We start from the raw sequence: 27,448 nt of genomic DNA on the forward strand, positions 1-27,448 counted from the left end.
CTTAACAAAGTTGGGGTCCCATAAACTGAGGAATGACCTTGTGAGGGCCACCCACAGCTTCTGCCTCAGCTGTCGTTGGGGACAACTCATTGCCCTCCTTGTTGATATGTTCCTACAATGCCCTGGTCCCCCGGGTGAAACGACCCCATGTTGTTAGCACAAACCAGCTCTCCGGTGAACAGGCTCCTGAGTTCTTGGGTGCACGCAGGTATCAGTGGCTCCCACCTGGGCAGGAGATGAAGAAGGTGTAGAAGATTGGACGTAAGAAACCTCTCTGAGAATCATTATGTCCCAGTGGTTAAGAGGCAGCCCTCTAGCACCAGACATCCTGATTCACCTACCAGCCCCTCTGTAGCTGGGCGGCGATGGTCAAGTCAGTTCACCTCTCTGAGCCTCAGATCCCTCTTCCGTAAAATGGGGATAATCATGGCAGCTTCCTGGTAGAGTCATGGTGAAACACTAGCACCCTGAGTTAGGCACATGGAAGTGTCTTCCAAAAGTCAGGTGCCCTTATTATTGCTTGTACTTGTAGATCCTTGGTAGCTTTTGTTTTTTAACTGAGATGTAATAGACATATAACAACGTTATTTTTGGTGTACAATGTAATGATTTGATGTACGTACATATTGCAGAATTATGACCACAGTAAGTTTAGTTAATACACATCGTCGCACAGTTAAATGTTTTTTCTTGTGATGAGAATTTTTAAGATTTACTCTCTTCGCAACTTTCAGATACACAACACGGCCTCATTTAACTGTGGTCCCCAGGCAGTGCTTTACCCCTGTTGTAACTGGGAGTTTGTACCTTTTGATCACCTTCATCCATTTTCCCCTCCTCTCACTCCCCAGTCTCTGCTCCGTCTGAGTTCGGCGTTTTGGGTTTTTCGTCATTGTTCTTGTTGTTTTTAAGATCCCACGTATAAGCGAGCTCATGCAGTGTTCGTCTTTCTCTCGATGGCCCGCCTCACAAGTGGTAGGCTCTCCTCCTTTCTCCTGGCTCAGTGATATCCCATCATATGCTTATATATGCCGCCTCTCCTCTCTCCACCCACCCCTCGGCAGCCACGGAGGTCGCTTCCGTGGCTTGGCTGCCGTGGACAGGCATGCCCAGGTGTCTTTTTAAGACAGTGATTTCATTTCCTTTGTAGAGAGATTCCAGAAGTGAAATTGCTAGATCATATGGTCCATTTTTAATTTGGAGAGGGGGTGGGGAGGAGTGGCCACACTGCTTTCTTCCTAGCTTCTTGAAGTGCTCCTGTACCTACCCCCTTCAGTCCATGAGGAAGGCTGCGGTCCCCCCCCACCCCTGCAGAGGAGGAGGTCCAGCTCAGAGGGCAGCAAAGCAGGGGCACTAAGTGGGCGCAGAGCTCCATCCTGAGGCCTCCTGAGCTGACCAGCTCCGCCGTGTCCNCAACCAAACTCCGAGCCCGGCCTGGGAGCCCAAGGTGGGCTTGTCACCATGTACCCAGGAGACGCAGGGGTTCTGAACAATCTCTAGGGCAGCTCTTAAAACTCCCAGCGCCCAGGCCACGCCCAGACCAATTAAGTCAGCGCCCTGGGCATCAGGGTCTGTTGGAGCTCCCACGTGATTCCGGTGTATAGCTGACGTTTCAGATTGGATGGGGTGCCTTCTGCTAGGCGTTTCTGCAAATAGGCAGTGGCGGCTTCTCTAATAAGTCCCTCCTTCCGGTGACCTGTTGCACCTGTAGTAGAATCCAGACTCCTTGCCACCGCTACTCTGTCCTGTACGGCCTGGCCTACGCTCTCATCTCACCCCCTCCACCTCCAGGCTTATTTGCACTATCACACTGGCCTCTTCTCTGTGGCCATATCAAAGCTTGCTGTAACCTCAGGGCCTTTGCACTCGCTGTCCCCTCTGCCTGGACATCACAAGTCTGGCTCCTTCTGATCCATCAGGTCTCCTCTCAAATGCCACATCCTTAAATGCCTGGAATGACACCTGTTTTGTGTTTATCACACCTGTCACTCTCCAGGATTATCTGAATTTACTTATTTGTCCTTTGTCCTCTCTCCTCTCTCTAAAAAGTAAGCCTCATGGCTGCAAGAACCGGGTCTGTCTCGTTCACCACCGAATCCCCAGCACCCAGAACAAGGCCCAGCCCTCTGAGTGCTCAGAAAATATTTTTTGGATGAAGGAACCTGGGAAGGACACTTGGAGATGAGCTGCTGGGTCTGGATCTAGTGTTGAGGATCCTTGCTCCAGGGGAATGAGCTAGAACCAGTGTGTCATTTGCAGGAAGCAAAGGTGGGGGGTGGGGAGGATTGGTTTTGTCGGACCCTTCCGGCACCCAGTCCAGCACCGGAGCCGGGATTTGCGCTGACATTACTCACAGCGGTGGCCATCGGCCTCAGGCCACAGCGGGGACATCAGGCCCTGTAGAAGGGCTGGCGGAATCCGCCGCTTCTGACCAGTCTCCGGCCACTCGGAACATGAAAGTTAATCTGTGAGATCAGTGGTGTGACATTTCCCAGGTGCCCTGGGAAAGACAGCTCTTGCTCCCTACCCGCATTGTCCCCTCCTGAAAGGAGCTGTCACAGCCCAAGAGACCTGCCTCTCACCTCCCGTCCCAAACTCCCGCTCTTGAAAGCTCACATTTCTGGGCGCCGGGCAGCATTCTAAGCGGCCGTGCAGGTGAACTTGACACAGGCTGTCTTAGCCTGTTCGCGCCGCTGGAACAGAGTCTGGGGATGAGTAGGCTTAGAAGCAACAGGAATTTATTTCTCACAGTTCTGGGGGCGGGGGGGGGGGGGGGGGGNAAGGTCACGGTGCCAGCAGATTCAGGGTCTGGGGAAAGCCTGCTTCCTCATTCACAGATGACGCCTTCTCGCGTCCTCACATGACAAGGGGGCCAGGGATCTCTCTGGGGTCTGTTTTATGAGGACACGAATCCCATTCACGAGGGCACCACCCTCATGGCCCGATCACCTGCAAAGCCACCTCCTAATACTATTTTATTGGGGACAAGGTTTCAATGTATGAATTTTGGGGAGATGCAAACATTCGTCTGTAGCACAGGGACTTTCTAATCCCCATTTTACAGACAAGGAAAGTGAGGCACAGAGAAGTCTCTCCTTGTTCTGTCCTCTCAGAAATAGATGTCACAGGCTGGCTAAGCAGGGTCTGTATTTAGCTCACAGAGATGTTTAACCTACACACTGTTTTGAATATTTTTTTAAGTTTATTTATTTTGAGAGAGAGAGAGAGAGAGAGAGAGAGTGTGTGTGTGTGTGTGTGTGTGTGTGTATGAAGCACTAGAGGGGAGGGGCAGAGAGAACGGGAGAGAGAGAATCCCAAGGAGGCTCTGGGCCATCAGCTCACGGAACCAGATACCGGGCTCAGTCCCACAAACTATTGAGATCATGACCTGAGCCAAAATCAAGAGTCAGTGCTTCACTGACTGGCTACCCAGGTGCCCCTGTTTTGAGCTTTTTTTAAAAGTTAGTTGTCAGATCTTTAATAATTCTGAGAATTGTTAGGGGTACCTGGGGTGCTCAGTTGGTTGAGTGTCCCGACTCTTGATTTCAGCTCACGTCATGATCTCACCATTCATGAGTTCAAGCCCTGTGTTGGGCTGTGCTGGCAGTGTGGAACCTGCTTGGGGTTCTCTGTCTCCCTCTCTCTCTGCCCCTCCCCGGCTCTCTCTCTCTCTCAAAAGCTAAATAAACTAAAAAAATTTTCTTTTTTTTAATTGTGAGATTTGACAGTTAAAATTGTGTGTGTGTGTGTGTGTGTGTTTTTTTTTTGAGAGAGAGATAGAATGTGATCAGGTGAGGGGCAGAGAGAGAGGGAGACACAGAATCTGAAGCAGGCTTCAGGCTCTGAGCTGTCGGCACAGAGCCCAACATGGGGCTCAAACTCATGGACCATGAGATCATGACCTGAGCTGAAGTTGGACGCTTAACTGACTGAGCCACCTAGGCGCCCCGAGATTTTACAGTTTAAAAATTAGAGTTTCCAGCTTGTGAAAAACAGACGTGGGCCCTATCTGGCCACATGGAGTTCCTGTCTGCACAGATCGTGCGTGCGGTCTCTACTTTGCCACAGTCCCTCCTATTCCCTATTGTCTGAGACTGCAGTCAAGTTCATTGGCCTTTTGTCATTGCACTTGCCCTGCTGTTCTTCTCCTTGTGGGACGGTGTTTCTCTGTCATAGGCTCTATCAGAAGTGCAGAATGAGAGCTGCCGGGGGAAAAGAGCATTTATTCAGATGGAATGGCCCCATTTCTAGAGATAATGCATTGCAACATTGTTTATAATAACAACAAGTCCCGTGTCTCTCCGGTATGTGTTGCGGAGCATTTAGTCATCACAAAAAGCCTTTTGATCAAGGCCTATTATTATCTCCATTTTGGAACTGAGGGAACCGAGGCACCGTGGTTGCTTCCCCCCCACCCCACCCCGGGACTGGGAGCCCCTTAAGCTTCGTCATCCTGGTTCTATCGATGCTGAGCTTACTGGCTGCTTGAAAGGGAATAAAAGGAGGAAAGAATGATGTTCTTCTCTAAGTGTTCGTCTGCTCAAAGCCATTGGCCACTGGAGACCGAAAATCTTGACTGCTTGTAGGTCATTGTGACGCTCCAGTTTGGAGGAATGGGCTCTAGTCCCTCAAGGCTCTTTGGCTGTGCTTCTGCTTCGGGAGAGATCCTACCGGCTCAGCAGCGTAAAGCAACAATGTAATCATTTGTAACAGTTCTGTGGGTTGTCAGGGGGTTCTCCTGTGCCCTGGGGTAGCAGCTTAAAGGTCCAATATGGGTCCACTCGGATGGCCAGCAGCGAGCGCTGGGCACCAGGGGGGACTTAGCTGGGGCCATCAGCTGAAGCCACGTGCTCCCTCACGGTCTGGTGGTCGGTCTCAAGGTCTTCTGACTCCGAGGAACCAGCAGCGAAAGCTACCAGGCTGTCTAAGGCTTTAGCTTAGGAAGCTCTGGGGACCTCCAAGGAGGAGTTGCAGGAAGAGGGGTTCCCAGGGGACAAACGCACCCCTGCTTTTTCCTTTTCCCCTTGACACTCCATTTGAGAGTCGAAAGCCTGAAGAGAGAGTCTGATTGACCACTTTTGGTCACACGATCGCCACTCGGTCACCTGGCGAGAGCGGGTGACACAGCTTGGCAGGCGAGAGACATTCATCAAAAGGAAACTGGGTTTCTAGTATCAAAGGTGGTGGACCAGAGGCAGGACAGAGACAGAAGCCGCTGCTCCGCCCGGAATAACTGACTCCCCCGGGACGAGCAGTTAACATTTCTGAACGAATGAATAGAAGATGGATGGATAGATGGGTGCATGAATGAATGAATGCGTTTTTTAAAAATCTGCTAGAAGTAGACGCCCAAATCTGTGTGGCATTTCTTCCAGGTCAGGGGCCCCCTAACTCGGGCACTGCTGGGGGTCTGAGAGCCCTCTTTATGGGGCAAAACTGGCTCCCGGAATTCTCTCCAGGCCTCAGCAAAGATGGGGCTAATTCAAGCTGGCTCCTGGAAGGGAGGGCGTGTGCAGTCACGTCCGAAAGGCCAGCACAGTGAGTGCGCTCCTGCCTCCCCAGACCCCTCCCCACGTGGACACTGGCAGCCAGCCCCCACGCCCTCTCTTCCGGCCACTGTGCACCGCTGCAGAGAGTACACTTTGTGACACGCAGCGAGTCCCCGGCGCAGTGACACCGCACCAATGGGAGGAACTGATCCGAGCGCAAGGAGCACCTCTAACCTACCGCTCTCTCCTCTAACCTGCTTCCCGCCCCTTGGCAGTCTATTTCCAGCTGCCGATTCGATTGCACAGCAGGCCGGGTTGGAAATGGGCAAAATTCTCTCAACTCCCGTCTCTAAATTTAGTGAGTTATTTGGTAAAAGTTGCTTCAGACTCTCCCCCCACCGCCTAGGAGTGCAGGCTTCTCAAATAATTGTAAGCGCCGGGCCGTTTCCAAGGTGAGCTAATGAGAAGCTCATCTGCTAATAGCAGGGGCATGATGGATGAGGATGGTGGATTGGGTGGAAAGGGAGGAAATAATTAGATTATGAATGCCAGGCCACCAAAATAGACTTTTATCCCTTTACGTTCTGCTCAACGGGAACTACATACAATCTCTGGAACCATAAATAAGGGTCCTGTGAGGGTAAACAGTGCTGGGAAAGAGTGGGGTTAAAAAAAACAAAAAAAAACCCGGGGGGGATTGGAATCCCCAGTGCTGGCCCAGGCAGGCTACACTGAGAACCAGTCCACAATTAGGCATGAATAATGACTCTGTTCAGGTCCGACTTTATTGCTTTTGGCCAAAGGCCTTTTGCAGAAATAACTTTGTAACTTGCTGCCAGGAAAGCGCTTGTCCGCAGCTGAGACAAAAGAACAAAGGACAGAGGCGGTATTTCTGTGTCCGATTCCCATTCCCCCTGAACACCTAGCAGGAACGACAGGTGTGGCCCGGGAGGGTGACATCCAGTCTCCTTATGCTGCTGCTGCCATGCTGCTCTTTATTTATTCTTCACACCAGCTAAACTCATTCCTACCACTGGGCCTTTGCACCTGCTTTTTCCTTTGGTTATAACGCATTTTGCTAGCACTAGCTTCTTACCACCTTCTGGTCTCAGCTCAAACATCACCCCTACCTAGAGGCTTCCCTGATTTACTGTGTCTCCAGTCTCCCTGAAAGTTTTCTTCAAGTTCGTAAGACGACCTAAAATTCATCTTTACATATTATCTGTCTCCCCCACCAGGATGTCAGCTCCTTGAGGGCAGAGGCCTGGCCTGCTCCATGTTTATGGCTGTATCACAGCATCCCATATAGCACCAGGCACATAGTGGGTGCTCAGAAAAGATCACATAACTCTGAAGGGTTGCAAAGAGGCCTTCAGCCATCCTCTAATAGAGCTTCGTCGGGTCTGCTCAGTGTTCAACATGTATCGAATGCTTTCAGTTTGGAAACAAAGTCTCCAGTGTGGTCCAGTCTCTACCCTATGCTCCTTTTCCCCAAAGTCCAGACCACGTCACTCATTTCTCCTGCCTGGCCCCTGCAGGCATTTGAGTTTGAGGCCCTGCTGTAGACAAAGGCCACTGCAGACAGGTGTCCCTCTCCTAAAGTAACCAAACCACATCCAGGCTTCTCCTGAGCCGAGGCCACGGGCCAGCCCGCCGGGCTCTGGCCAGCCCAGTCCCATCGACTGGATGAAGGTGGGGTTTCCAGTGGACAGATCCCAGTGGCCCTCATTTTAGGGCCATGTTTTAGGGGTCATTCCACAAATGACATCACATTCCCCTGTGTTCCCTTCTGGGGCCTTCAAGGACGCTTGCTCCCCTCGTAAGAAAAAGTCCGTGCCCGTACCCTCGGCAAGCAAGAGTCCAAGTGCAATGTCACTGCATTTGTTTCTTGATGTTGCTATCCGCTTAAGGCAGGAGCTCTCCCCTGGGAGCAGTTTTGCCCGCAGGGGACATGTGACAACGTCTGGAGACATTTTTGATGTCCACAGCGGGCGTGGGCGCTACTCCCGTCTCACAGGTAAAGGCCGGGGATGCTGCACAGCACCCCCTTCCGCCCCCAGCAGAGAATGGCCCAGCCCCAAACATCAGAAGTGCCCTTAGAAGGACACACCTCCTTTGTAGATAAATTTGCTGACATGGCAAAGGGAGCAACGTGAAGAAGAATCTGGCAGAAACGAGGGCACAGGTGATTGGCTGACCCCTGAGACCTGGCCGCCTAAGAGCAGGTGCGCCGGGTAGAGATGGGTCCTGTCGCCCCTTCCAGAGCAGACGGACCGGGTGCTTCACACCAGGGCCCCTGCCTGGAGGCGGCCGTCCCTCCAGAACCTTCCTGGCAGCTGTCGACTCTGGGTCGGGTGCCCGCAGGCTGGCGGCCCGTCTGCGGCCGTCTCCCCCGGCCCCGCGTCGTGAGCCTCCCCCACAAACCTGGCCCCCAGCCGTGCCCCCAGTTGAAGTCCCATCTCCCACCGCCGGACAAGCCAGCCGGCTGCCTGATGAGACAGCGGCCTCCCCTTCTGGATGCTTCTGTGTGCGCCGTGGCCCTGGGCCGAGGGGCCGAGCTGAGGGGCTGTCGTTTCCCACCCCGGCGGGAGGGAAGTGGGGGAAGTGGGGAGAATCAGGCCAGTTCCCTGAAACCAGGTCCCACACGTCACTCGGGGTTTCTGGGCGTGGTGGTGGCTTCCTTTCTACTTAGTAACGAGGAGGGGGAACGGTTTTTTTTTTTTTAAGTGGGAATAAATGTTTTCTGCCCCAAGATGACAGAGGACGGTCCATGCTCTGAAGTGCGGGAGAGGCGCTGTGGCCTTCCACGCCCGGCGCACGCTTTTCCCTCTGCCTGGTGTCCCTTCAGAGCCGCCTGCTCCTGGCACTGCTGACTTAACCCCTTCAGGTCGTACAGACGGGGGTGGGGGCAGGGGAGCCTTCGGGTCCCCCGGGGCTTCCCGAGGCTCAGGGACCTCTGGCGCAGGCGTGGGCACAAACCCCAGCGCACGCCAGACGCAGGCACGGAGTCGGAGTCCGTTCGGTTTCCCCTCCTGGAAGGGGTGACGTGTGGCGGGCAGAGGCCCAGGTGGCTGCCCCCGCTGTGTTCCCAAGACAGCCTCAGTCTGTCCACATGCTTGTCCACAGTGACCTTGACACTGCTTCCCGGAAAGGGGGTCCCCGTCCCCTCCTCTGGAATCCAGCCAGACTTGTGACTCGCCCATAACCAATGACACTGGGGACAGCAGGAAAGACCAGGTTGGGGTGGAGAAACTGAGGCAGCGCTGCCCCTTGCTGAGACACCGCCTTCCGAGCCGGAAGCTGCCGCTTAAGAAACCAGACGGCACCCTGAGGCCGCCATGCTGGGAGGGAGCCCAGGCCACGAGAAGAGGCCTCCCCGAGCCGAGGTCCCAGCCAACTGCCAGTGGCTCTCTCCTGTGACTTGAGCCACAGCCTCAGATATTAAAGCAGAGGCCAGCGTTCCGCGCTGTGTCCTGTTCAAGTTCCTGGGCGTGGAAAAAAAGACTATTCTCCTGCTGAGGTTGAAGGTAAATTGTTATAAAAAATAGTCATTGGAGCACTTGGCATGAGACAGTCTATCCTCTGTTGGTTCATTCATTTTCTCATTCATTCATTCATTCCCTCATTTGTTCATTCACTCATTCATTCACTCATTCATTTGTTCATTCAGTCATTTGTTCACTCATTCATTCACATAATCACTCATTCATTCACTTGTTCATTCACTCATTCATTCATTCATTCATTCATTCACTCACCAGTGTCCAGAATCTCACGTCTAGCCCCCTCACTGCCCCTGTCCCAGTCCAAGCACGGTCCAGGGCCGCTGTCTCACTGGCCTTCCTGCCTCCACCCTCTTGCCCTACAATCTGTTCTATTAAAGTCTGCCCTGTCAAAACCGCATCCAATCCCAGTACCCCCAGGCTAGAAACTGCCAGGTCCTCCCCTCCAGATACGAGCCTTCCCCTCACTCAACTTCACCCCAGCTATACTTGCCCACTTTATGCTTCTCAGTCTCCCAGGCACGAGCCTCCCCCAGGACATTTGCACTTGTTCTTCCCTGTGACTGGAACACCGTCCCCCCAGATCCCTGCAAGGCACATTCCTTCACCTCCCTCAGGACTCTGCTCTGCTATTTAAAGATACAGCCTTCCCCACCCCCACCAGCACTTCTGACCTCCCTCTCCTGAGGACTCCTCCCCTCATGCCTCATGTGACCTCTCTTGGTGTCTAATTCATGCAAGATCATTGTTTCTGGATCCCCGGCACATAGAACAGGGCCTGTGCATAGTAGGTGCTCAGTAAATACTTGTTGACTAACTGGCGGAAGGGACACCGGGGTGAGCCAGGGGCAGGGCTGTGGATTAAGGAAAGAGAGTGGAGCTTCTAGTGGAAGAACAACCCCCGCAAAGCCCGGAACAGAAGAGTGCATCGGGGATCACGCGTTGTGATGAGTGTTGGGGCCACAGGGAAGGCCTCTCTCCACTTGCCGGACTCCACCCATCCCAGACCTCAGGGCCGGGCCCAGGGAATGTCTGTTTTGCTTGGCTGATGAGGAAACTAAGACAGAATCTGGACCAGAATTCCTGACTCCCACGCCCACTTTCCTTCTGCTTTGCCTTGTTCTTATCAGTTGACAAAGATGGATGCAGGAGGTTTGCCTACAATAAGGCAGAGCTGGGCTGAGACCCAGGCCAAGGGCTAGCAAGCCATGTCGTCAGGTTTCTACAGAGAGACAGAAGGTGGCCGGAAAGCCACTGGAGTCCACGCTCCACCTCCAGCTGGCTTCACCATTGGGGCTCATTCGGTTGCAAGTGACAGAGAAAGCAACTGGGAGTGACCTAAGAAACCGAGAGAATCCGATTCATGTCCCTAAGGACTCACCATGTAAGAAGGCTGACCTAAGAATAAAAAAAAGAAAACAGCTCAAACCAGTCAAAGGAGAAAAAGGAATCTATTGGTGCCTGAAGCAAAGAACCCAGAGGTAAATCTTCCTCCTTCAGGCATCGCTGGATCCAGGTCTCAAATGTTGTCAAAGCCCAACTAGGTTCCATTTCTCAGCTCTGTTTCCTTTTGTGTGTTGGCTTCATTCTACCTCGATATGAAGCAAGATGGCATCTGTCTTCCCTTCCTCTTGTGGTGAGATGACATGGAGCCAATTAGCCCATTGGAAGGGCTAGGCATCTCTTCCTAGTCAGTCAGGCCAGAGCGCCTGGATTACTCAATTGGCCAATCACTAAGGCAGAGGGACTGGAAGGCTCTGATTGGCTCAGGTCTAGACTCCATGGTCTAGCCTTGGAGCTCTGCAGCTGGGGCCTGATTTGAACCTTATTCAAGGACTAGGAATCCCCAAATGAAAACTGCTCCTGTTAGAGAAAATAAGTTGGCCCGGGGCACCTGGGTGGCTCAGTCGATCACGTGTCCAACTCTTGATTTCAGCTCAGGTTGTGATCTCACGGTTCATGAGTTCGAGCCCTGAGATGGGCTCCGTGCTGACGGCTAAGAGCCTGATTGGTATTCTCTTTCTCTCTCTCTCTGCCCCTCCTCTGCTTGTACATTCTCTGTCTCTCTCTCAAAACTAAATAAATCAACATAAAAAAAAAATGTTGGCCCAAACCCAACAAAAACCGCTAGCTAACATGCATACGGGGCTTACTGTGTGCAGCTCGGTTCTAAAGGCTGTGTAGGCATTAGGCCGTTTTGTCTTCACAACTCCGTAAGTGCTATGATTGACCCCACTTGACATTTGAAGACACTGAGGCCTCCAGAGACTAAGTCACTTGCCCAACTAGCCCACAGTGGAGCCAAGATTTGGGCCCCAGCAGTCTGACCCTACCTATCCCCTTCTATAGCCTGTTTCCTGCTGCATTTTAGCACACATCTGTCTGCAGGGCTTTCTCCTTTCTCTCTCAGCTCTGTGAGAGCAGACAGGCGTGTCTGCCTCTTATCTCCGATCATGAAACAGGACTTGCACGTAGATGCTCAGCTATTTGGGCGTGTAAATTACATGGCCTCTCAGACACCCGCTCACTTTACATAAAACCTTGTGACGTTTCAAACTTTCCAAGACCTTAAATATATAGTGTCTAAACTTTCTTTAACTCTAACTATACTCCACGGCCGTCCTAGAATTTCACCCAGGTTCGCCGTTACTGCTATAGCCCTGTTTTCTGACATTTCCCACTTGGGGATGCGTTGACTCCTTAGAATGTCAGCTCCTTGAAGACAGGGACTTTTTTTTTTCCACTGCTTTATCCACAGTGCCATGAACAGTGCCTGGCACATAGGAGGCCCTTGAGGGTTTCTTGTTAAATGGATAGTTAACGCGGGCGATGGAGTTTTAAGCCCTTTTCTTTATGCCCTGCTTTCCTTTCCTGAACCTGAGCTCTTGAAACCTGACCTTTCCCTCCTCCCTCAGATCCTTCTCGTGTCCGGCGGCCTGTGCCGGAGGGCTGACTTGCTCTGCCTCTAGCTGGGATTCCAGAACAGACACGGAGGGCCACCAGACGCCCTGGCCTGGGATAGGGAAGACACAGCCTGTTCCCATAGCTTATAGGAGTTGCTGTCCTTCCTTTGACAGCACAGGGAGAAGGCTGGCCTGGAAGAAAGGGAGACCCCAGGGCAGTGTAAGGTTTAACAGATGTGCTTGTGCCGTCCCCCCTCTAGACAACTTCTGGGCTTGTGAGGTCCGGGACCACACATTTGCATTCCCTCCCACTCTGCCTGCCGTTTGCTCAGGCCTTTTCTGCTGCCCGAAACACCCTGTCCTCTGCCCACTTCTTCAGAAAAACCCTGGGGCTTCTTCAGAACTTTGTTCCCCATTAGGCTTCCTAAACTTTACTCCATAAGACCTCCTCCAGGCAGCCCTCTCTGACTGCCCCTCCCCTTCCAGGCCAGCAGTTTTCCCCCTTCTTCCTGTTTGCGCAATACACTTAACCTCAGTTTCTTGCATCATTAATCAGTTTCCAAGGGAGCCTAGGAGGCCAGAGAGGGCTGTGGGGTCAGGACATCAGGACAGAACTCGGCCCTGAGGGCTGCTTGCATTATCCGTCCAGGGCCCCGCAGGAAACAGATGGTGCCTTCCAACAGAGGTGTGAGCAGAGTGTAAGACAATGAATAATACAGGTCCCTGGGGCTGGGGACAGTGGGGAGCATTTGCTGGAACCAGGAGAGGGTCACCACAACTGTGGCCCCCTGCGCAGCAACAGAGGGAGTGGTCAGTTCCCAGCAGCGGGCGGGGGACCCCTGGCAGTGACCCCCTTGCCCAAACCCCTCCAGGAGCCAGAGAGCCCGGAGCCCACTGATGCATGCAGTCCATCCATCGGAATGAACCTCTCAGGGCAGAGGGAAGTGCAGAGGTTGGGGTGCGGTGGGGTGGGGCGGGAGGGAGAGATTCTGCTGCTCCACCCACCAAATTGCATGACCTTAGGCAAGTCCTCAAACCTCTCTGGGCCTCAGCTTCCTCATCTGCAAATATAACGTCTAAAATCCTTAAAGGTGTTTTGTAAGGGTGAAATGAATTAACAGGAAAAGTGCTGAGAATTGGGTGGGGCCGGTTGACAAGTACCCCGAAAGTTTCAGTTATTTTTCATCACTGTCCCCTAAGGGTGCTTACTGTTGCAAAGGACAGTCCGAACTCGCATTAACAGAAGCAACAAGTGTTTGAGTTTGAGCCTGATGCTGGCTACAAGGTGCAACTTGGTTCAGCCCGGCGTCCCCTTGAGTCCCCACTTGCTGGCGGGGCCGGGTCACCATCAGCGCCCCGCCACCCACCCGCCCTCTCCCATCGGCCAGGCCTGGGTCACATGTCTGTCTGTCTCTGGGCCAGTCACTGGAGCCAGAGAGACGGAACGTGCTGATTGATTCCACTTGGGTCACATCTTCGGCTCTACGTTCAGATGGCACTTAGCTCAGTATGGGGATGTCCGTGACCCCCCCCAACCGCAGCTGGAGTACTGCCCGGGAGGGAGAAAATCCTTGGCTAAATCAGTAAATCGCTTGAGTGTTGCTCTGTGTTAGGAGTTGGGGATACAGATGTGAATGAAGCTGACGAAAATCCATGCCCTCCGGGAGCTGCCAATCTAATTGGGTGGAAAGAGGGGGACCGTAAGGAAAGAAATGAGTAAAATACCAAGTTTGTCAGAGGTGGTAAGTGCTGGTAGAAGGGAGATTCCTGTTCTAACCTACAAAGACAAAATGCAAGCAAAGTCCAGAAGGAGGTGAGGAAAGGGCCTTGAAGATATCTGGATGATGTCTCCAAGCAGAGGAAACAGCAAGTGCAAAGGCCCTGGGGTGGGGACGTGCCTGTCACGTGCAAGAAACAGTACAGAGACCGTGTGGCCGGAGCTGAGCGACCCGAGAGAAGACTGGAAGATGAGGGCAGAGAGGGGATGGGCAGACAGTGCAGGGTCTCGTTGGCCCTTTGGATAGCTTGGGGGTTTAGTCTGCATGAGATGGGAGCCCCTGAAGGCTTTTCAGTGGAGGAAAACAGCCTTTTTTGTTTTAACCAGATCGGCCGGCTACTTGACAGAAGGAGGAGAGCATAGAAGCAGGGAAACCGTTTGGGAGGCTGTTATAATCCAGACACGATTACCGTACCACCTAACGCTGTGCCTCGCACATAGTCGGGCCCTAAATCCATACGAGTAAGGTACATGAGGGAAGATGTGAGCGGGGTGGGGGAGGGAACTGCAGATTAACAGATAAATCTAGAAGCAGGAGTGATGTATCTGAACACTTAGGACATTAGGCGTTTCCAGAGCTGCCTCTCTGGGCTGGGAAGCCTTTGCCAAGGTCTGTGAGAAGACACAGGACAGAGAGAAGGGGCCAGATGGACCCTGAGGCGAGCTGGTGGGTGGGAGAGGAAGTATCGAGGGATAGACAGGACATCGGTCCGCTGCTGCTGTGCAGATTCCTGTTTGGCCCCTTTGAATCTTTTACCAAGAAGGGGAAAAAATGGAGGCAGGTTCCCTTGTGTCATTTTTAATTGATTTCTTCAGCATCCAGAGAGGCTGGCACCGGGCCAGGGGAAGCCAGAGCTGGGGGAATTCATCAAAAGTCGACCCACTGACGACTTGATCTGATGAAATAATTAGTTCCTGTTATTCTCTAGTCTCTGGGTGCAGAGTGTTGACTCCCATCCAGAGGGGGCATCCTGGCCGGCGGGTTGTGGTTGCCTGGGAACGGGGGTGAAGGGGACTGTGGCTGGGGGGGGGGGGGGGGGGNGACCAGAGTCCAGCCGACTGTGTCTCCTGGTTCCGCCCACCATCTGACCCAGGGCTCTCGATCCCCGCTGCAGCTCCCAGCTCTGTGCCTCCCCCCACATCACAGGCCCAGAGCCCAAAAGACCCTCGGCGGACCCCTGGCCACCTACTGCTCCGTTTTGCAAATGAGGAAACTGAGGCTGGGAAACTCCCTTACTTGCCCAGCAATCCGCTTCCGGGACGTTCTGGTTGAGCAGTCTGGCCACGCCAGGCTGAGTGTGAACCCGTGTCTGCCGCTTCTTCAACCACGTGATTGTGGAAAAGTACTTTTAACTCCCTGTGCCTCACCTTCCTCGTCCGTAAAATGGGTATAATATTGACGGGCGGAAACACGGATTAAACGTAGAATGCGTAGCAGGGGCTGGAGGAGCTCATTGAGAGCCCTCAACAAGCTGGTAGAAGAGACTTGCGGAGTGCCCCTTGGAAATCCTCTCCACGTTACTGAGGGCCTGATGTCTGTCTGAAGGAACGTGAATGTGCGTTTCACAAATCGGGGTGGGCTGATTGCGCGATCGTTCCGGCGCAAAGCACCAAGCGCCCTGGTGTGTTTCCAGGAGCAGGTGGGACGCGGGCTGATAGCGCTACTCGGACCCCACCCCATGATTCGGGGGGATTCAGGGACCGATGAGATGCCAGAGCAGGGCTTTCTGCCAGCCTGTCCCAGCCTCACACTCCCCCCCGCAGAGCGTCCAGGGCGGCACCAGTGCCCTTTGGCTCCTCCCCACACCTGCTGGTCTCCCCTAAAAAAGAGAGCGTGTGCTGGTGGGGGAGTGGGCGGGCCCAGGGCTCAGCTTCGGGCCTCAGGAAGGAGCTAGAAGCTGTGAGGCTGAGTAACAGTGTCTGCTTTCTTTCATTCTGTGTGAGTTGGTTTGAAGGAAAAGGGATGCCAACTTTCCACTTACCCTTGGATAGAAAGTTTGCTTCTTCAAAAACATGTATTCGTGTTTTTATTTTTAAATGAGGCCCTTTCACAGTGGAAAGTTGTGCAGATGTAGCAGAAACGGGGGCTGTGGCTCCGGAATGGAGGAGGTTGGAAATATGCGTGGGGTGTGTGTGTGTGTGCGTGTGCGTGTGCTGCACTGAGCAGTCCCAGGAGCAGAGGTCAGACCGGCTCTGCCGTTTTCTCCCTGGGGAAACTTATGGCGGTGGCTATGCTCACTTGTTCTCGACTGTGACCCAGGGACAGCACTAGAGCCTGTGCGTAGGGGGGNAATGTTCCTGTCACCACCCAGCCACGACGACAGCAATCATCATCTGATGATGGTGTATTCTGTGAGCGATGTGTTCTGGTTAATTCCGAGTGCCAGGCTGTGGGCTCAGCACTCAGTGTTAACCCGTTTCATCCTTCACACCCGTTTTAGAGATGAGAAAACTGAGGTACAGAGGTGCTATCTTCCCAGAGTCACCCAGCAAGTCAAATGACTCCAAAGTCTGTGTCTCAACCATCCGGCTGTGTGGCACACAGCAGGTACTCAGTACACAGTAGGTACTCGCTCTACATGGGGGGTACTTGGTACACAGCAGGACTTGGTACAGGCAGGCTCAGTACACAGCAGGTACTCGGTGCGTGTCAGGTACTCGGTACACAGCAGGTACTCAGTACGCGGCGGGTACTCGGTGCGCGGCAGGTACTTGGTCCACGGAAGGATTCGGTCCGTGGCAGGTACTCAGTGCATGTCAGGTACTCGGTGCATGTCAGGTACTCGGTCCGCGGTAGGTACTCTGTGCATGTCAGGTACTCGGTGCATGTCAGGTACTAGATCCATGGCAGGACTCGGTGCATGTCAGGTACTCGGTCCGCGGCAGGACTCGGTGCGTGGCGGGTACTCGGTCCGCGGCAGGACTCGGTCCGCGGCAGGTACTCGGTGCATGTCAGGTACTAGGTCTGCGGTAGGTACTCGGTGCATGTCAGGTACTCGGTCCGTGGCAGGGCTCGGTCCGCGGCAGGTATTCGGTGCATGTCAGGTACTAGGTCCGCGGTAGGTACTCAGTGCAGTCAGGTACTCGGTGCATGTCAGGCACTCGGTCCGCGGCAGGACTCGGTCCGCGGCAGGTACTCGGTGCATGTCAGGTACTAGGTCCGCAGTAGGTACTCAGTGCATGTCAGGTACTAGGTCCGCGGCAGGTACTCGGTGTATGTCAGGCACTCGGTCCGCGGCAGGACTCGGTGCGCGGTAGGTACTCGGTGCCTGTCAGGTACTCGGTGCACGGTTGATGCGGTGGCTCCGGCTGTGGCGAGGGCGTGAGAGGGAGCCGGCACTTGCCCTCGGGGCCTGTGAAAGCCCTGTCCCGGGTCCGCCCCCCTGAGGACGAGACCCGCATCTGCCCGGTGCCCGCAGATGGCCCGTCGGAGGCCCCCCGGGGACGGGAGCGCCGCCTGGAGCCCGCTCCTGCGCTCAGCCTGGGGGGCGCCCTCTGAACGCCCCACTTCCAGAGACAGTTTGGGGGAAGAGAGCAAACGAGGACTCTTGCAGCACCGGAAGGAGCAGCGAGAGAGGGGGGCCGCGCTACCCCCAGGCCCGGAGGGCAGGCGGGCGGGAACCGAGGCCGGACTGGACAGACGGGGCGCGGGGGCACCGCCGGAGCCAGGGTCGGGGGGCGCCGTCTGCAGGGCTCCCAGGGGCTTCCTGGGGCCCCGGGCAGGTGGGGATGGACCCTCCCTGGGGGGCGGGGCCGGTGAGCTCCCAAGCCTCCAGACAGAGATTGTGGCGGGGCCGCGCCAAGCCCCCGGTCCCTCCCTCTGCAGAACTCAGAAGACCTTGACAGAGTCACCATTCCTTTAGCTCTCTGAATACTCACTGGGCACCTACTGTGTGCCAGGCTAGTACTAGGTGCTGCGGACCAAGCTGCGAACAACACCGGCCCTTTCCTACCCTCGGGAGCGGACCCTTGAGGGGGGAGAACTGGGCAGATAAGATAATTGCAGGCCACAGTAGGGACTATGAGGAGAATAAAACAGGCTATAAAATACAGCGTTTGGGGTGGGGGGTGGAGAGGCACCACGTAAGATAGGGCAATCAGGGCAGGCCTTTCTGAGGAGGTGACGTTTGTGCCGAGACTTGGCAGAGGAGAGTGAGCCTGGGATAGAGAGTCTGGGAGAAGGCTCTTCCAGGTTTAAGGAAGACTAAGTGCAAAGGCCCTGAGGCAGGAACAAGCTTGCCGTGTCCAAGCAACAGAAAGAAACCAGTGTGGCTGGGGAGCAATTGGGAGGATGGGGTCGAGGTAGGTGGGGCCTGGCTCACTCGGGTCACCTGTGGGCCCCGACGTGGAGTGTGCATTGTGTTCCTTGAGCAGAGGAGCGGGGGACAGTCTGAGCAGGCGAGGGCCAGGACTGGGGCAAAGGGGAGGCGAGTGCCCTGCACTGGGTGCTGCGCACAGTGAGTGTCCCCTCACTGTCCTGAGCACCTTGCTGGTCTCGGCCTGGGCCAGGCCTGCGGAGGGCTAAGCGGGGATTTGCACCTTGGGAAGCTCCTGCTGGCCGTCCCGAGAGAACGGAGAACGGGGGCGCGTGAGGGGAAGTGGGGGGGACCTTTTCGAGGGGGGCATCGCGGCAGACGTCCCCTTCTATCAACCGGAGCCGAGTTCCCTGAGCTGTGATTTGGGGCTGGTGGGGGAGGGGAGGCTGGCAAACAGAATCCTTCAAGGTCAGGCGGCCCACCTCCAACGAGCTTGGTTTCCTCTCTCGATAACGGCTGCTTGCTCGCTCTCATTTTAAATAAGTGAGACCAAAAGTCTATATCTGGAAGAACTTGAAGGCTCATTTCCTCAAGAAGTAGAAAAATGACCACAGAGAGCAAGCAGCAGAATGAGATCGGCCCTGCCAGAGCCAAGATTCACCATCCTGCCTTCCCTCCCCCAAATTCGCTTGGGGACCCGTGTGACCCGGGGTCCAGGGGTGACTGAGGTCGCAGCCGACTGACGGCTCTTCCCTGCCAGCTTTTCAGCCCTCAGCTTTCTCCTCTGTCACTGTTTGTCACTGTGTTGTCACTGCAACTTAAAGCCAGTGTGATAGGGTGCCGAGCTGTGGGGCTGTCTGCAGGGACCTCTTCACACACCGAGGCTGGAGCTCTGGTGACAACCTCGCGTCCCCATTTTATTTGCGGGAAAACTGAGGTCCCTTTACTGGCCTGATGGGAAACCCGGCTGGCGAGCGACACGCAGAGTTGTGCAGTGCTGCACGTGCACGCCCCTCCCTGGGCCACACGCCGCCCGAGAGCTGGGGCTGCATCCTGCTCACCTCTGCTCCCCCACCCCCGCTGCCGGCCGAGAGGGGACACCCAGAAATATCTGCTCCCCCAGACTGGGCTCCTTCCTTTTCTTTCTCTGGGGCCGATCCATCTGTCGAACTAGTTGGATAGATCAGAGACGGGCTGGTTATCTGACCTTGCACGCGGGCCGCCATCAGCACGTTGGGAAAATGCGCTGCTTCTGACTTTCTCAGTAAAGTGTTCTCTGCCGTGACCGCCCCCCCCCCCGGTCAGAGCCACCCCGGCTGTCCGTGCCGGACACTGTCATGCACGCCGAGGGGTCCAGTGGCCTTTATGTAAACACTGACCTGGTTCCCCTCCTCCTCTTCTAGATCCGTGAGTAGAGCGGGAAGAAGGGAAAAGAAACAAACCCACGACACGCGACTTCAGACTCCTGCGTCCCGCGGGAGGCGACGGGTCAGCCCCACGTAAGATGGCCCCCCCCGGCCTCCTGATCTGCTGGCTCGTCGCAACCGTCTTCTCTCTGCTGGCCGGGAGCTCGGCGTTCCTGTCCCACCACCGCCTCAAAGGCAGGTTCCAGAGGGACCGCAGGAACATCCGCCCCAACATCATCCTGGTGCTGACGGACGACCAGGACGTGGAGCTCGGTAAGCAGCCGGCCGGTGCCGCCGCCGCCCAGGCCCCCGCGCTGGGTCTGAGGCTCCTGCCCTGCCTCCCACTTCTGCTGGATTAAGACCAAGTCGGGGGGGTTGAGCCACGCGCGTGCGTTTACAGCTCAGGCCTCGGGGCTGGGGGGTCTCCAACGTGCCCCTAGGGCAGACCCCTTCCTGGATTTGTCCAAAAGTCTGGAGGACAAGAGATGTTTAGACCAGTTCAGGATTTTCACCCGATCTGTACTGAGCACCTGCTGTGTGCCGGGCAATATCGTAGGGCCTGGAATGTCAGTAACGAGTAAGACAGGCACATTCCCTCCTCTCGTGGAGTGAGGGGCACAGACAATCAGCACTGCTGCAAGATCACACATACGGGAATTTCCAGAAGGGAGAAGTGCGCAGGGGGACTGAGAGAGCATTGTGCAGGGTGGGGTGGGGGGAGCTGCTATGGGTCGGTAATCCTGGAGGGCTCTTGGCGGGGGTGATGTTTGAGCTGACACCAAAGCTAAGAAGAAGCCAGCCGGGTGGGGGGAGGGGAGCGGGTGTGTGCGCGCGCTCGTGTGCGTGTGCGCGCGCACATGCCCATGTGGGCCCTGCTCCTCTGATCTTAACCGCTTTAGGTGAGCTCACTGTTCCTTGGTGGCATTCAGGGACAGGGAGGCAGACACCACTGCTGACGACCTGACCCTGTTCACAAAGATGGTGCCTCAAGGGGATGAACTTGGCCGCCTTGGGTCCGGACTTCCTCCCAGCGCAGTGCTTTGGCTCCGGGTAACACAGGCGAGGACGGGGGCCCTTGCCGGGGTGTAGTTCACGTGTACCGACGGCAGGTGTGACCAGGGCCCCTCGAGCTGACCACCTCAGCGCCTTTATTCCCCACACGAGCTACCCCGGCTGCCACTTGGCTCGCTGCGTGAACCCTCCTGGCTCCCCCACCTGAGCTGTGGGCGCTGCGTTTGCGTGAGATTCTCTCGCCCACCATGTGTTTCTTTGCATGAGCGGGAGGCTCACAGATGAGGCCGCCAAGAGGGAGCCGTCCACGGTTCATCTCAGCCGGAACTTCTCCCCTCCTGGGGGCGAACCCCGCCTGTGTCTCCAGCTCACCTCAGGGTCTCTTCCCGGGGAACCCTCTCTCCCTAGCTTGTGTCTTCTCCACCCACCTGGAATGCACCGATTTTGTGGGTTCTGTTTCCCCAACAGTAAACCCTATACAGAACTGCCCTATAGAAATATAATGCGAGCCACAAACGCAAGTGATAAAGAATTTTAAATTTCCTAGCAACGACATTGGTTTAAGGTTTTAAAAACAGGTGAAATTAATAGCACATTTTGTTTACCCTTGTATATCCAAGTTATAATCATCTCAACATGTAATCGGTAAAGTCATTAATGAGATTGTTTACAATTTTTATATTGTTTCTGAAATCTGGCGTGTACTTTATGGTAAGAGCACATCTCCTTTAGGACTAGCTGCCTTTCAGATGCTCTGTAGCAACCCATGGCTTGTGGCTACCGTATTGGGCAGCATACCCTGTGTGTTGTCCTTCTATAGTTTCCTTTAGAATCACCAGGGCTGTGTATTGCAAGGATCTGGGAAAAGCCTTTTAAGCCAGGGAGGCAGCATGTGCAAAGGCCCTGAGGCAGGAGCAAGGAGACATGAATTGGAGCTTAGGAAAGGGGGATGGAATAGGAGACTGGAGAGAGGCTAGAGCCGTATCTTGGAGGCTCTCATGGGTTGCGGTAAAGACTGCTGGTCGTTGGCCAGGTGAGGGGTGGGCTTTTAGCCTCTTTCCACTGTCAAAGAACGTTTGAATATTGCTGGTGGCAACAAATTTAAAGCCTTTGCAACCAAACCTAAGGATGCGGTGAAGATTCAAGTGCAACTGGATCCATTATTAAAAGCACACATGAGTCTTTTTAACTGCTAAGAGGAGGTGATTTATATCCATCCAAGTTGCTCCTTATAATGATTTGTATTAATGATCCCAAGTATAGATTTTTCTCAGGGAGGTTATCAAGTGCAAAAAGAACTCGCAGCCAGGAAGCAGTCAAAGCCCAGAACTTTTATTGACAGTTTGACACATAATAATCCCTGTCTCTCCAGCAACACTTAACTTGAAGCTTGTTACGGCCATAAGGATGCAGTTTTGTTTCTGGGGGAATTTTGCAGACAGCACCTGGATCTCAGCGCACAATGGTCTTGCTTCATGGGCCCCTCGACGGTAGTCATGCCCGGGAGTGCAAGGCTCCATGAACACCCACTCATGCATCCAGCAGATAATTTATTAAACATCCACTTTGTGCAGTGCACCATGCTGGGAGCTAGAGGGAAAGGAGCGTTCCAGGTCAAGAGAACAGGAAAGGCAAGGACGCTGTGTTAGTTAGCAATGAACTTGGCGGGTTCGGACAGATGGAAAGCCTGTGGGCTGGAGGGAGTCGGGCTAGAAGTGGAAAGAGATGAGGCCAGGAGTCGACTGAGAACAGGTGATGAGGGGCCTTGGGGCCATGATGAGGGTTTTGAGTTTTCTTCTTGATGAAATGGACATGCATTAGGGGGTCTTTAGCGGGGAAGGGGTGCGGGGGGCTGTGAGCGGACTTAGATTCCAGCAGGATCCCTCTGGGTGTTGTGTTGAAACTGGCTTGCCGAGAGCGAGAGCAGAGACCGGAAGCCCCCGTCGGAGGCAGGAAGGAATTGGGCAGGTGATGGTGGAAGCTTGGACCAGGGCGGGATGGTTGAATGTGGGGGTTACGGAAAAGAGGAAGATCAAGGGCACCTCCTAGACTTTGGGTCTGAACCAAGATGAGCGATTGAACAGCCGCTTTTAGAAACAACACATTTTTGCTGCAGCAGCGTGACCCAGCTAAGCTTCATGTCACAAAGTGACTGTAAGTTTACATCTGTGACTCTCAAATGAAACCAAGAAGATATGCAAATATAGAAAAAAGGATCAGGTCTGCCTGGGTGGCTCGGTCGGCTAAGCCTCCGATTCTTGATCTCAGCTCAGGTCTTGATCTCAGAGTCGTGAGTTTGAGACCCACGTTGAGCTCTGCACTTGGCATGAAGCCTACTTTAAAAAAAAAAAAATCTGTGAACATGATAAGGACACAGGAAGGAGGAGAGCAGGGGAAGCTAAGCTAACTTAAAATACATAGATTCACTCTCTCTATTTCACAGAGGGAGCGATGAAGGCACAGGGAAATGAAGTTGCTTCTCCAAGGTCACAGCCACATGGCCAGAACATGGCCAGACAAGATCTGAGCCCAGAGCCCCTGGTCTTAACCACTGTTCTACTTAACCAGTCTCCTGGAATGGCTGTTGAGTTGTTTCTAGATGGTTAGTGTGTTTGTTAGTTGGTTTTCACGGTCACGTATATCATTGCTGGGAATGTCTTTATCCGTGCATCTTCTCACACGCGAGCAAGTGTTTCTGAAAGATAAATTCCAGGAAGTGGATTTTCGGTGCAGTTAGAGCCCCCGCGCTCTGTGGGGTCTGTCAGCCCCACCCGCAGCAGCACCCTGCAGAGCTCGGTGCAAAGGTGCAACCTTCCCTCCGCGCCCGAGCCCCCGCCCCTCCCGCGGCAAACCCGCGGCAGAACGAGCTTCTGAAGAGGCTGTGTGGCTCTCGGGAGGTGAAGGATGGGAAGGTGGGGGGGCGGGGGTTGGTGGGCTTTTTATAAACCACTAGACAGACCCGGATCAATAATGCATGTTCCCAAAAAGGCCAGCACATTAGCTCACAGTCTACTACAACTGGCACACGGCGGGTGGTCCTAAAAAATTTATCATCTGCTATTTTCTGCTCATCCGTGCGGCAGGTCTGCTGATTCTCGGGGCTGAAGACTTCTCGACTGAGCTAATTCCAGGCTTCCTTCCAGTCCCGGGTGGAGAACAGCCGTCCATCCTAATTAGGGCCTGGTTGAGAGAATGGTTACGGTACCCGGACAGAAGAGGGGCTCATCCTGTGTCCTGATGGCAAGGTGGGGGCGGCGGGGGGGAGGCTCTATATTCATTTTCTCTTTCCTCCTGTGTTTTTGACACCCTTCCCCGGGCTGTCCCTCAGAAGCGTCAGGTGCCCCGGGGAACTCACTCCGGTGTACAGTGGTCAGTAAGTAGCCTCAGTTATCAATCCATTTTCAAAGCGATGGGGTAAAATCCCTGCGTCTGGGCAGGCCCGCCTTCTTTACCAGAAGGTTGAGAGAAGGAGAAGCTCCCAGAAGCCAGCCTTGTTTGCACGTGTGTCGTTTGGTCAGGGTGGCAGCACTGATAGACCCTGAGAGGGACTTACCGGTTTAATCTGATCCAGCCCGGCCGCTGCAGAGCCTCTGCGGCTCAGACAGGCTCTGAGACACCGAGATGAGTTAGACATGGTCCTGGTGGAGCCAGAGAAAGTTTGCAGCATCACAGGCCCTTCTTTCTTTCATTTGGGATTTTACTTAACTGGGCTTGCTTTGGGAAGCTTAAATATTATTTTTGAAGGAAGCCTTAAGTTATGACTGTAAACGAAACGCCAGTATCCATCGTCTCTTGTAAAAGGTCACTGCAAAACCAAGTGCGGTGAGAACAGCAGTGTGTTTACATTTCAGCAAGACGCTGCCTCCCACAGGCCGGCCTGTCTTTGTTATAAAGAGCGAGGAGAGTGGCACATGCCCAAGACGTTCCCCTTGACCCAGTCGGCAAGATGGAAGCTGGGAAAGGGAAGGGCTTTCTCAAGTGCGAGTCACAGGCTTTTCTATTGGAGCCGGGCTGATACGGGAGTTCTCGCGTCTGAGGGTTACGGAGACAGACCCCGACCCCAGAATATCAGGCACTGATTCTCCGCTGTTGATCTCCGAGGGTCAGCGCAGGGTAGAAACAAGGTGCCTTGTTGAGCGCCTCTCCCCGCACCCCCCCCCACCCCTGATTACTGGTTTTCAGACTGCATGGACAGAATTGAGCCGTTGTGGCTTACAAAAGGCAACCAAGTGGCAGTGTTGGAGGAGCCGTAAAATACCCTGGGAACAAGTGTTCCAGGCGATAGAAAACCCCGTGTTTTGCAACCCCTTTCTGTCCGTTGGGATTCTCTCAGTGATGAGCGACAGAAACCCAATTCAAACTAGACTGACCCTACCAAAAAAAAAAAAAGTTTATTTGACTCACGTAGATCAGAAAATACAAATGTATTTTGAGCTTCAGGTGTGGTTGGATCCAGGAGCTCAGTCTGGCTCTCCTCTATCTCCCCATGTCTGTGATCTCAGCTCTCCTCCAAATTGGCTTCGCCCCAAACCCAGCTTTCCGTTTGGCAGCACCATACCTGCGTTAATATTACAGTGAGCCATGCCTACCTCTTTCTGCAATACGAATACCACAGGTACCCGTAAATGTCCCCAAACAAGTATCTTGGGGCTGGTACTCTCTGGGACTGCTGGTCAACCATGAACCATGGGGGCGGGAGAGGGTGGAATGCAGTGATTGGCTGGGCTGGGTCACATGCACATCTCTGGAGTCAGGACTGGGGCCAGCCCCACATGAGGATTGGGAGAGGGAGTTAAGTATGATTCTTTCCTAAAGAAAAATTCAAGAGCCAGTGTGCCAGAAGGCAGGTGCCAGGGCGCCTGGGTGGCTCAGTCCGGTAAGCGTCCGACTTTGGCTCAGGTCGTGGTATCACAGTTCGTGAGTTTGAGCCCCAGGTCAGGCTCTGTGCTGTCAGCTCAGAGCCTGGACCCTGCTTCGGATTCTGTGTCTGCCCCTCCGCCGCTCACGGTCTGTCTCTCAAAAATAAATGTTTAGAGAAATAAAAGAAGGTAGGTGCTGAGTGCATGGGCAGGGCTCAGGGCACACTCACAGGGCACACTCCCAGCACTCTCTCCAAGGCAGGGTTCTGGCTCAAAGGGCAGACCAGACTCATTCATTCATTCAGATAGGAGCTGTGCCAGGCCGTCAGCGTTCAGAGTCCGGGGTTCAGGGGGAAGAAGCCCCGGCCTGGAGGGGCTGGGAGCGAGGGGCGACCAGGGAGGGGGCAAGAACTGTATGTAGGTTGCGTGCCTGTGTCTGTTCTACTGGATCTGAGACCCGCACCAGATGCCCAGAGGGGTCTGTGATCTTGAGACTCACAGGCCCCCAGCCTCGTGCGAGAGGCCAAGGCCGGCTTTGGAGAGAAAGGCTTGGGAGGGGTTCTGGCCGCAGACACTTGTTTTCCACTCTCCATCTGTGAACACGAGGAAACCACACCCCGAACTGCAGACTGATCTCCAGAAATCCATTCTAAATTTCAGGCTCGGGCGCTCTGTAGGGGCCAAATGGCTGGAAGCCCAGGACGGCGTGCCCAGATTCCGGACACCAGATCGGTGTCACTCCCAATCCGGCCTAAGATACCAACCCCTGACATTCCTGCCTCTCTCAATCCACTTACACAAACATACGGCTGCAGGTTATCTCAGGAGGAACAAAGGCTCATCTAGACCCACCCTGGTTTTCAACTTGCCAAACACATTCCTGCAAGACCTCTTGTTTTTTAAATTCAGCAACACTTGGGAGATACTTAAATTCTGGAAGCTAAATATATTGGGATTAGGTTTGGCTGCATATAAAAGGAAAAATAGCAATGGCTTAAACAAGATAGAGTTTTGCTTCTCCCTCACATAAAAATATCTGGAAGTTGGCATTCCAGGGCTGGCACGGTGGCATCAAGGTTATCGGGCACCCACCTTTCTGTTCTGCCGTGCTTGCTATGTGACTTCTATCATGAAGGTTGCCTCCTGGTCCAGAAAGGCTGCTGGAGCTCCATCTATCAGAGCCACGTTCCAGGCATCAGACAAGGAGGAAGTAAAAGGGTAAAAGAACGAATTCCAAGTCGAGTCAGCTCCCTTTAAGGACCTCATTCCAGACATCACGTACGACAGAGACAGAGCTTATTTAATTAGCCGCACGATCGCAGCAAGGAATGTGGGGCACACTCAAATTTGGATTATTCAAGGAGGGCGTAACTGTAGTTTGCTAAAGTGGGGAGAAATCTATTTAGTAACATTTCAGCCATTCCCATCCCAAGACCAAGGGGATGAGCATGTGGTTACGGGGACACAGCCTCCCAGCAGGAGCTGTCCCCTCTGTTGGTACCACAGGGGGAGAGGTGGAGGCATCCTTACCCCAACATCCATTTCGTCTTCTGATCTCCCACCAGGACCCCGCCTCACCCGCATTGGCCAAATCCAGCCCAAAGCCAGAGAGTAAAGACAATTGTGGGTGCGACCCATGCAGGTCAGCTCGTCGGCCGGGGAGCTGCTCTAGCAGAGCCAAAGTGAGGAGCACGTGCGCATTTAGCCACAAGAGAGTCTGGGAAATGTACTTCCTATAGCTCAGTGCGTTAAAGATTAAAGTCGGAGCCTGTTAAGGAAGGGAAACCTGTATCGATAGGCAACTGGGGTCTCTCCCACAGCAGATGGAGCAAGGGCCCAGTGAGGGCAGCGCCTCTAGCGTGGGGGGGGGGGTGTATGAAGGGAACTGGTGATACTTGCACCTCCAGAAGGAGACGGTCTCATGGGAATTTGGGGGAGGAGCATCCCAGGCCGAAGGACAAGTGCAAGTGCCACGTGGCAGGAATGGACTGGCCAGGAGCTTAGAGGAGGGCGCAGCACCCGGGGTGGGGGTGTGGAGGGGAGAAGGATGTGGAAGGTCTGGATTGGATGCCAAGGCCGACAGAAAGTCACTGAGCCGTTCTGAGCAGGTCAAGTTCACGGGATTCATGTTCTCAGTGGCTCAGTCTAGCTGCCGGTGGAGGGGCGGTGGGCCGGGGACGGGATCAGATCAGGGAGACCAGTTGTCCGGGTGGGGGCCGGCGGGTGCTCCGCAGAGGGGTCGGC

General features: G+C 54.3%; 1 protein-coding gene and 1 pseudogene across 1 annotated transcript in view; one reads left to right on the top strand and one right to left on the bottom strand.

The window, feature by feature from the left end:
- LOC144233571 (tRNA N(3)-cytidine methyltransferase METTL2B-like) overlaps positions 1-16,818 on the bottom strand; it is a 50,949-nt pseudogene extending 34,131 nt beyond the window's left edge.
- SULF2 (sulfatase 2) overlaps positions 1-27,448 on the top strand; it is a 115,090-nt gene that overhangs the window by 6,097 nt on the left and 81,545 nt on the right. Inside the window, 1 exon segment of the mRNA XM_077766014.1 lies at positions 19,332-19,607. Coding sequence (XP_077622140.1) covers positions 19,433-19,607 — 175 coding nt within the window. The 5' untranslated portion in view covers positions 19,332-19,432.

Source organism: Crocuta crocuta, unplaced genomic scaffold (genome assembly GCF_008692635.1).
Source record: "Crocuta crocuta isolate KB4526 unplaced genomic scaffold, BGI_CrCroc_1.0 scaffold71, whole genome shotgun sequence".
Taxonomy (NCBI): Eukaryota; Metazoa; Chordata; class Mammalia; order Carnivora; family Hyaenidae; genus Crocuta; species Crocuta crocuta.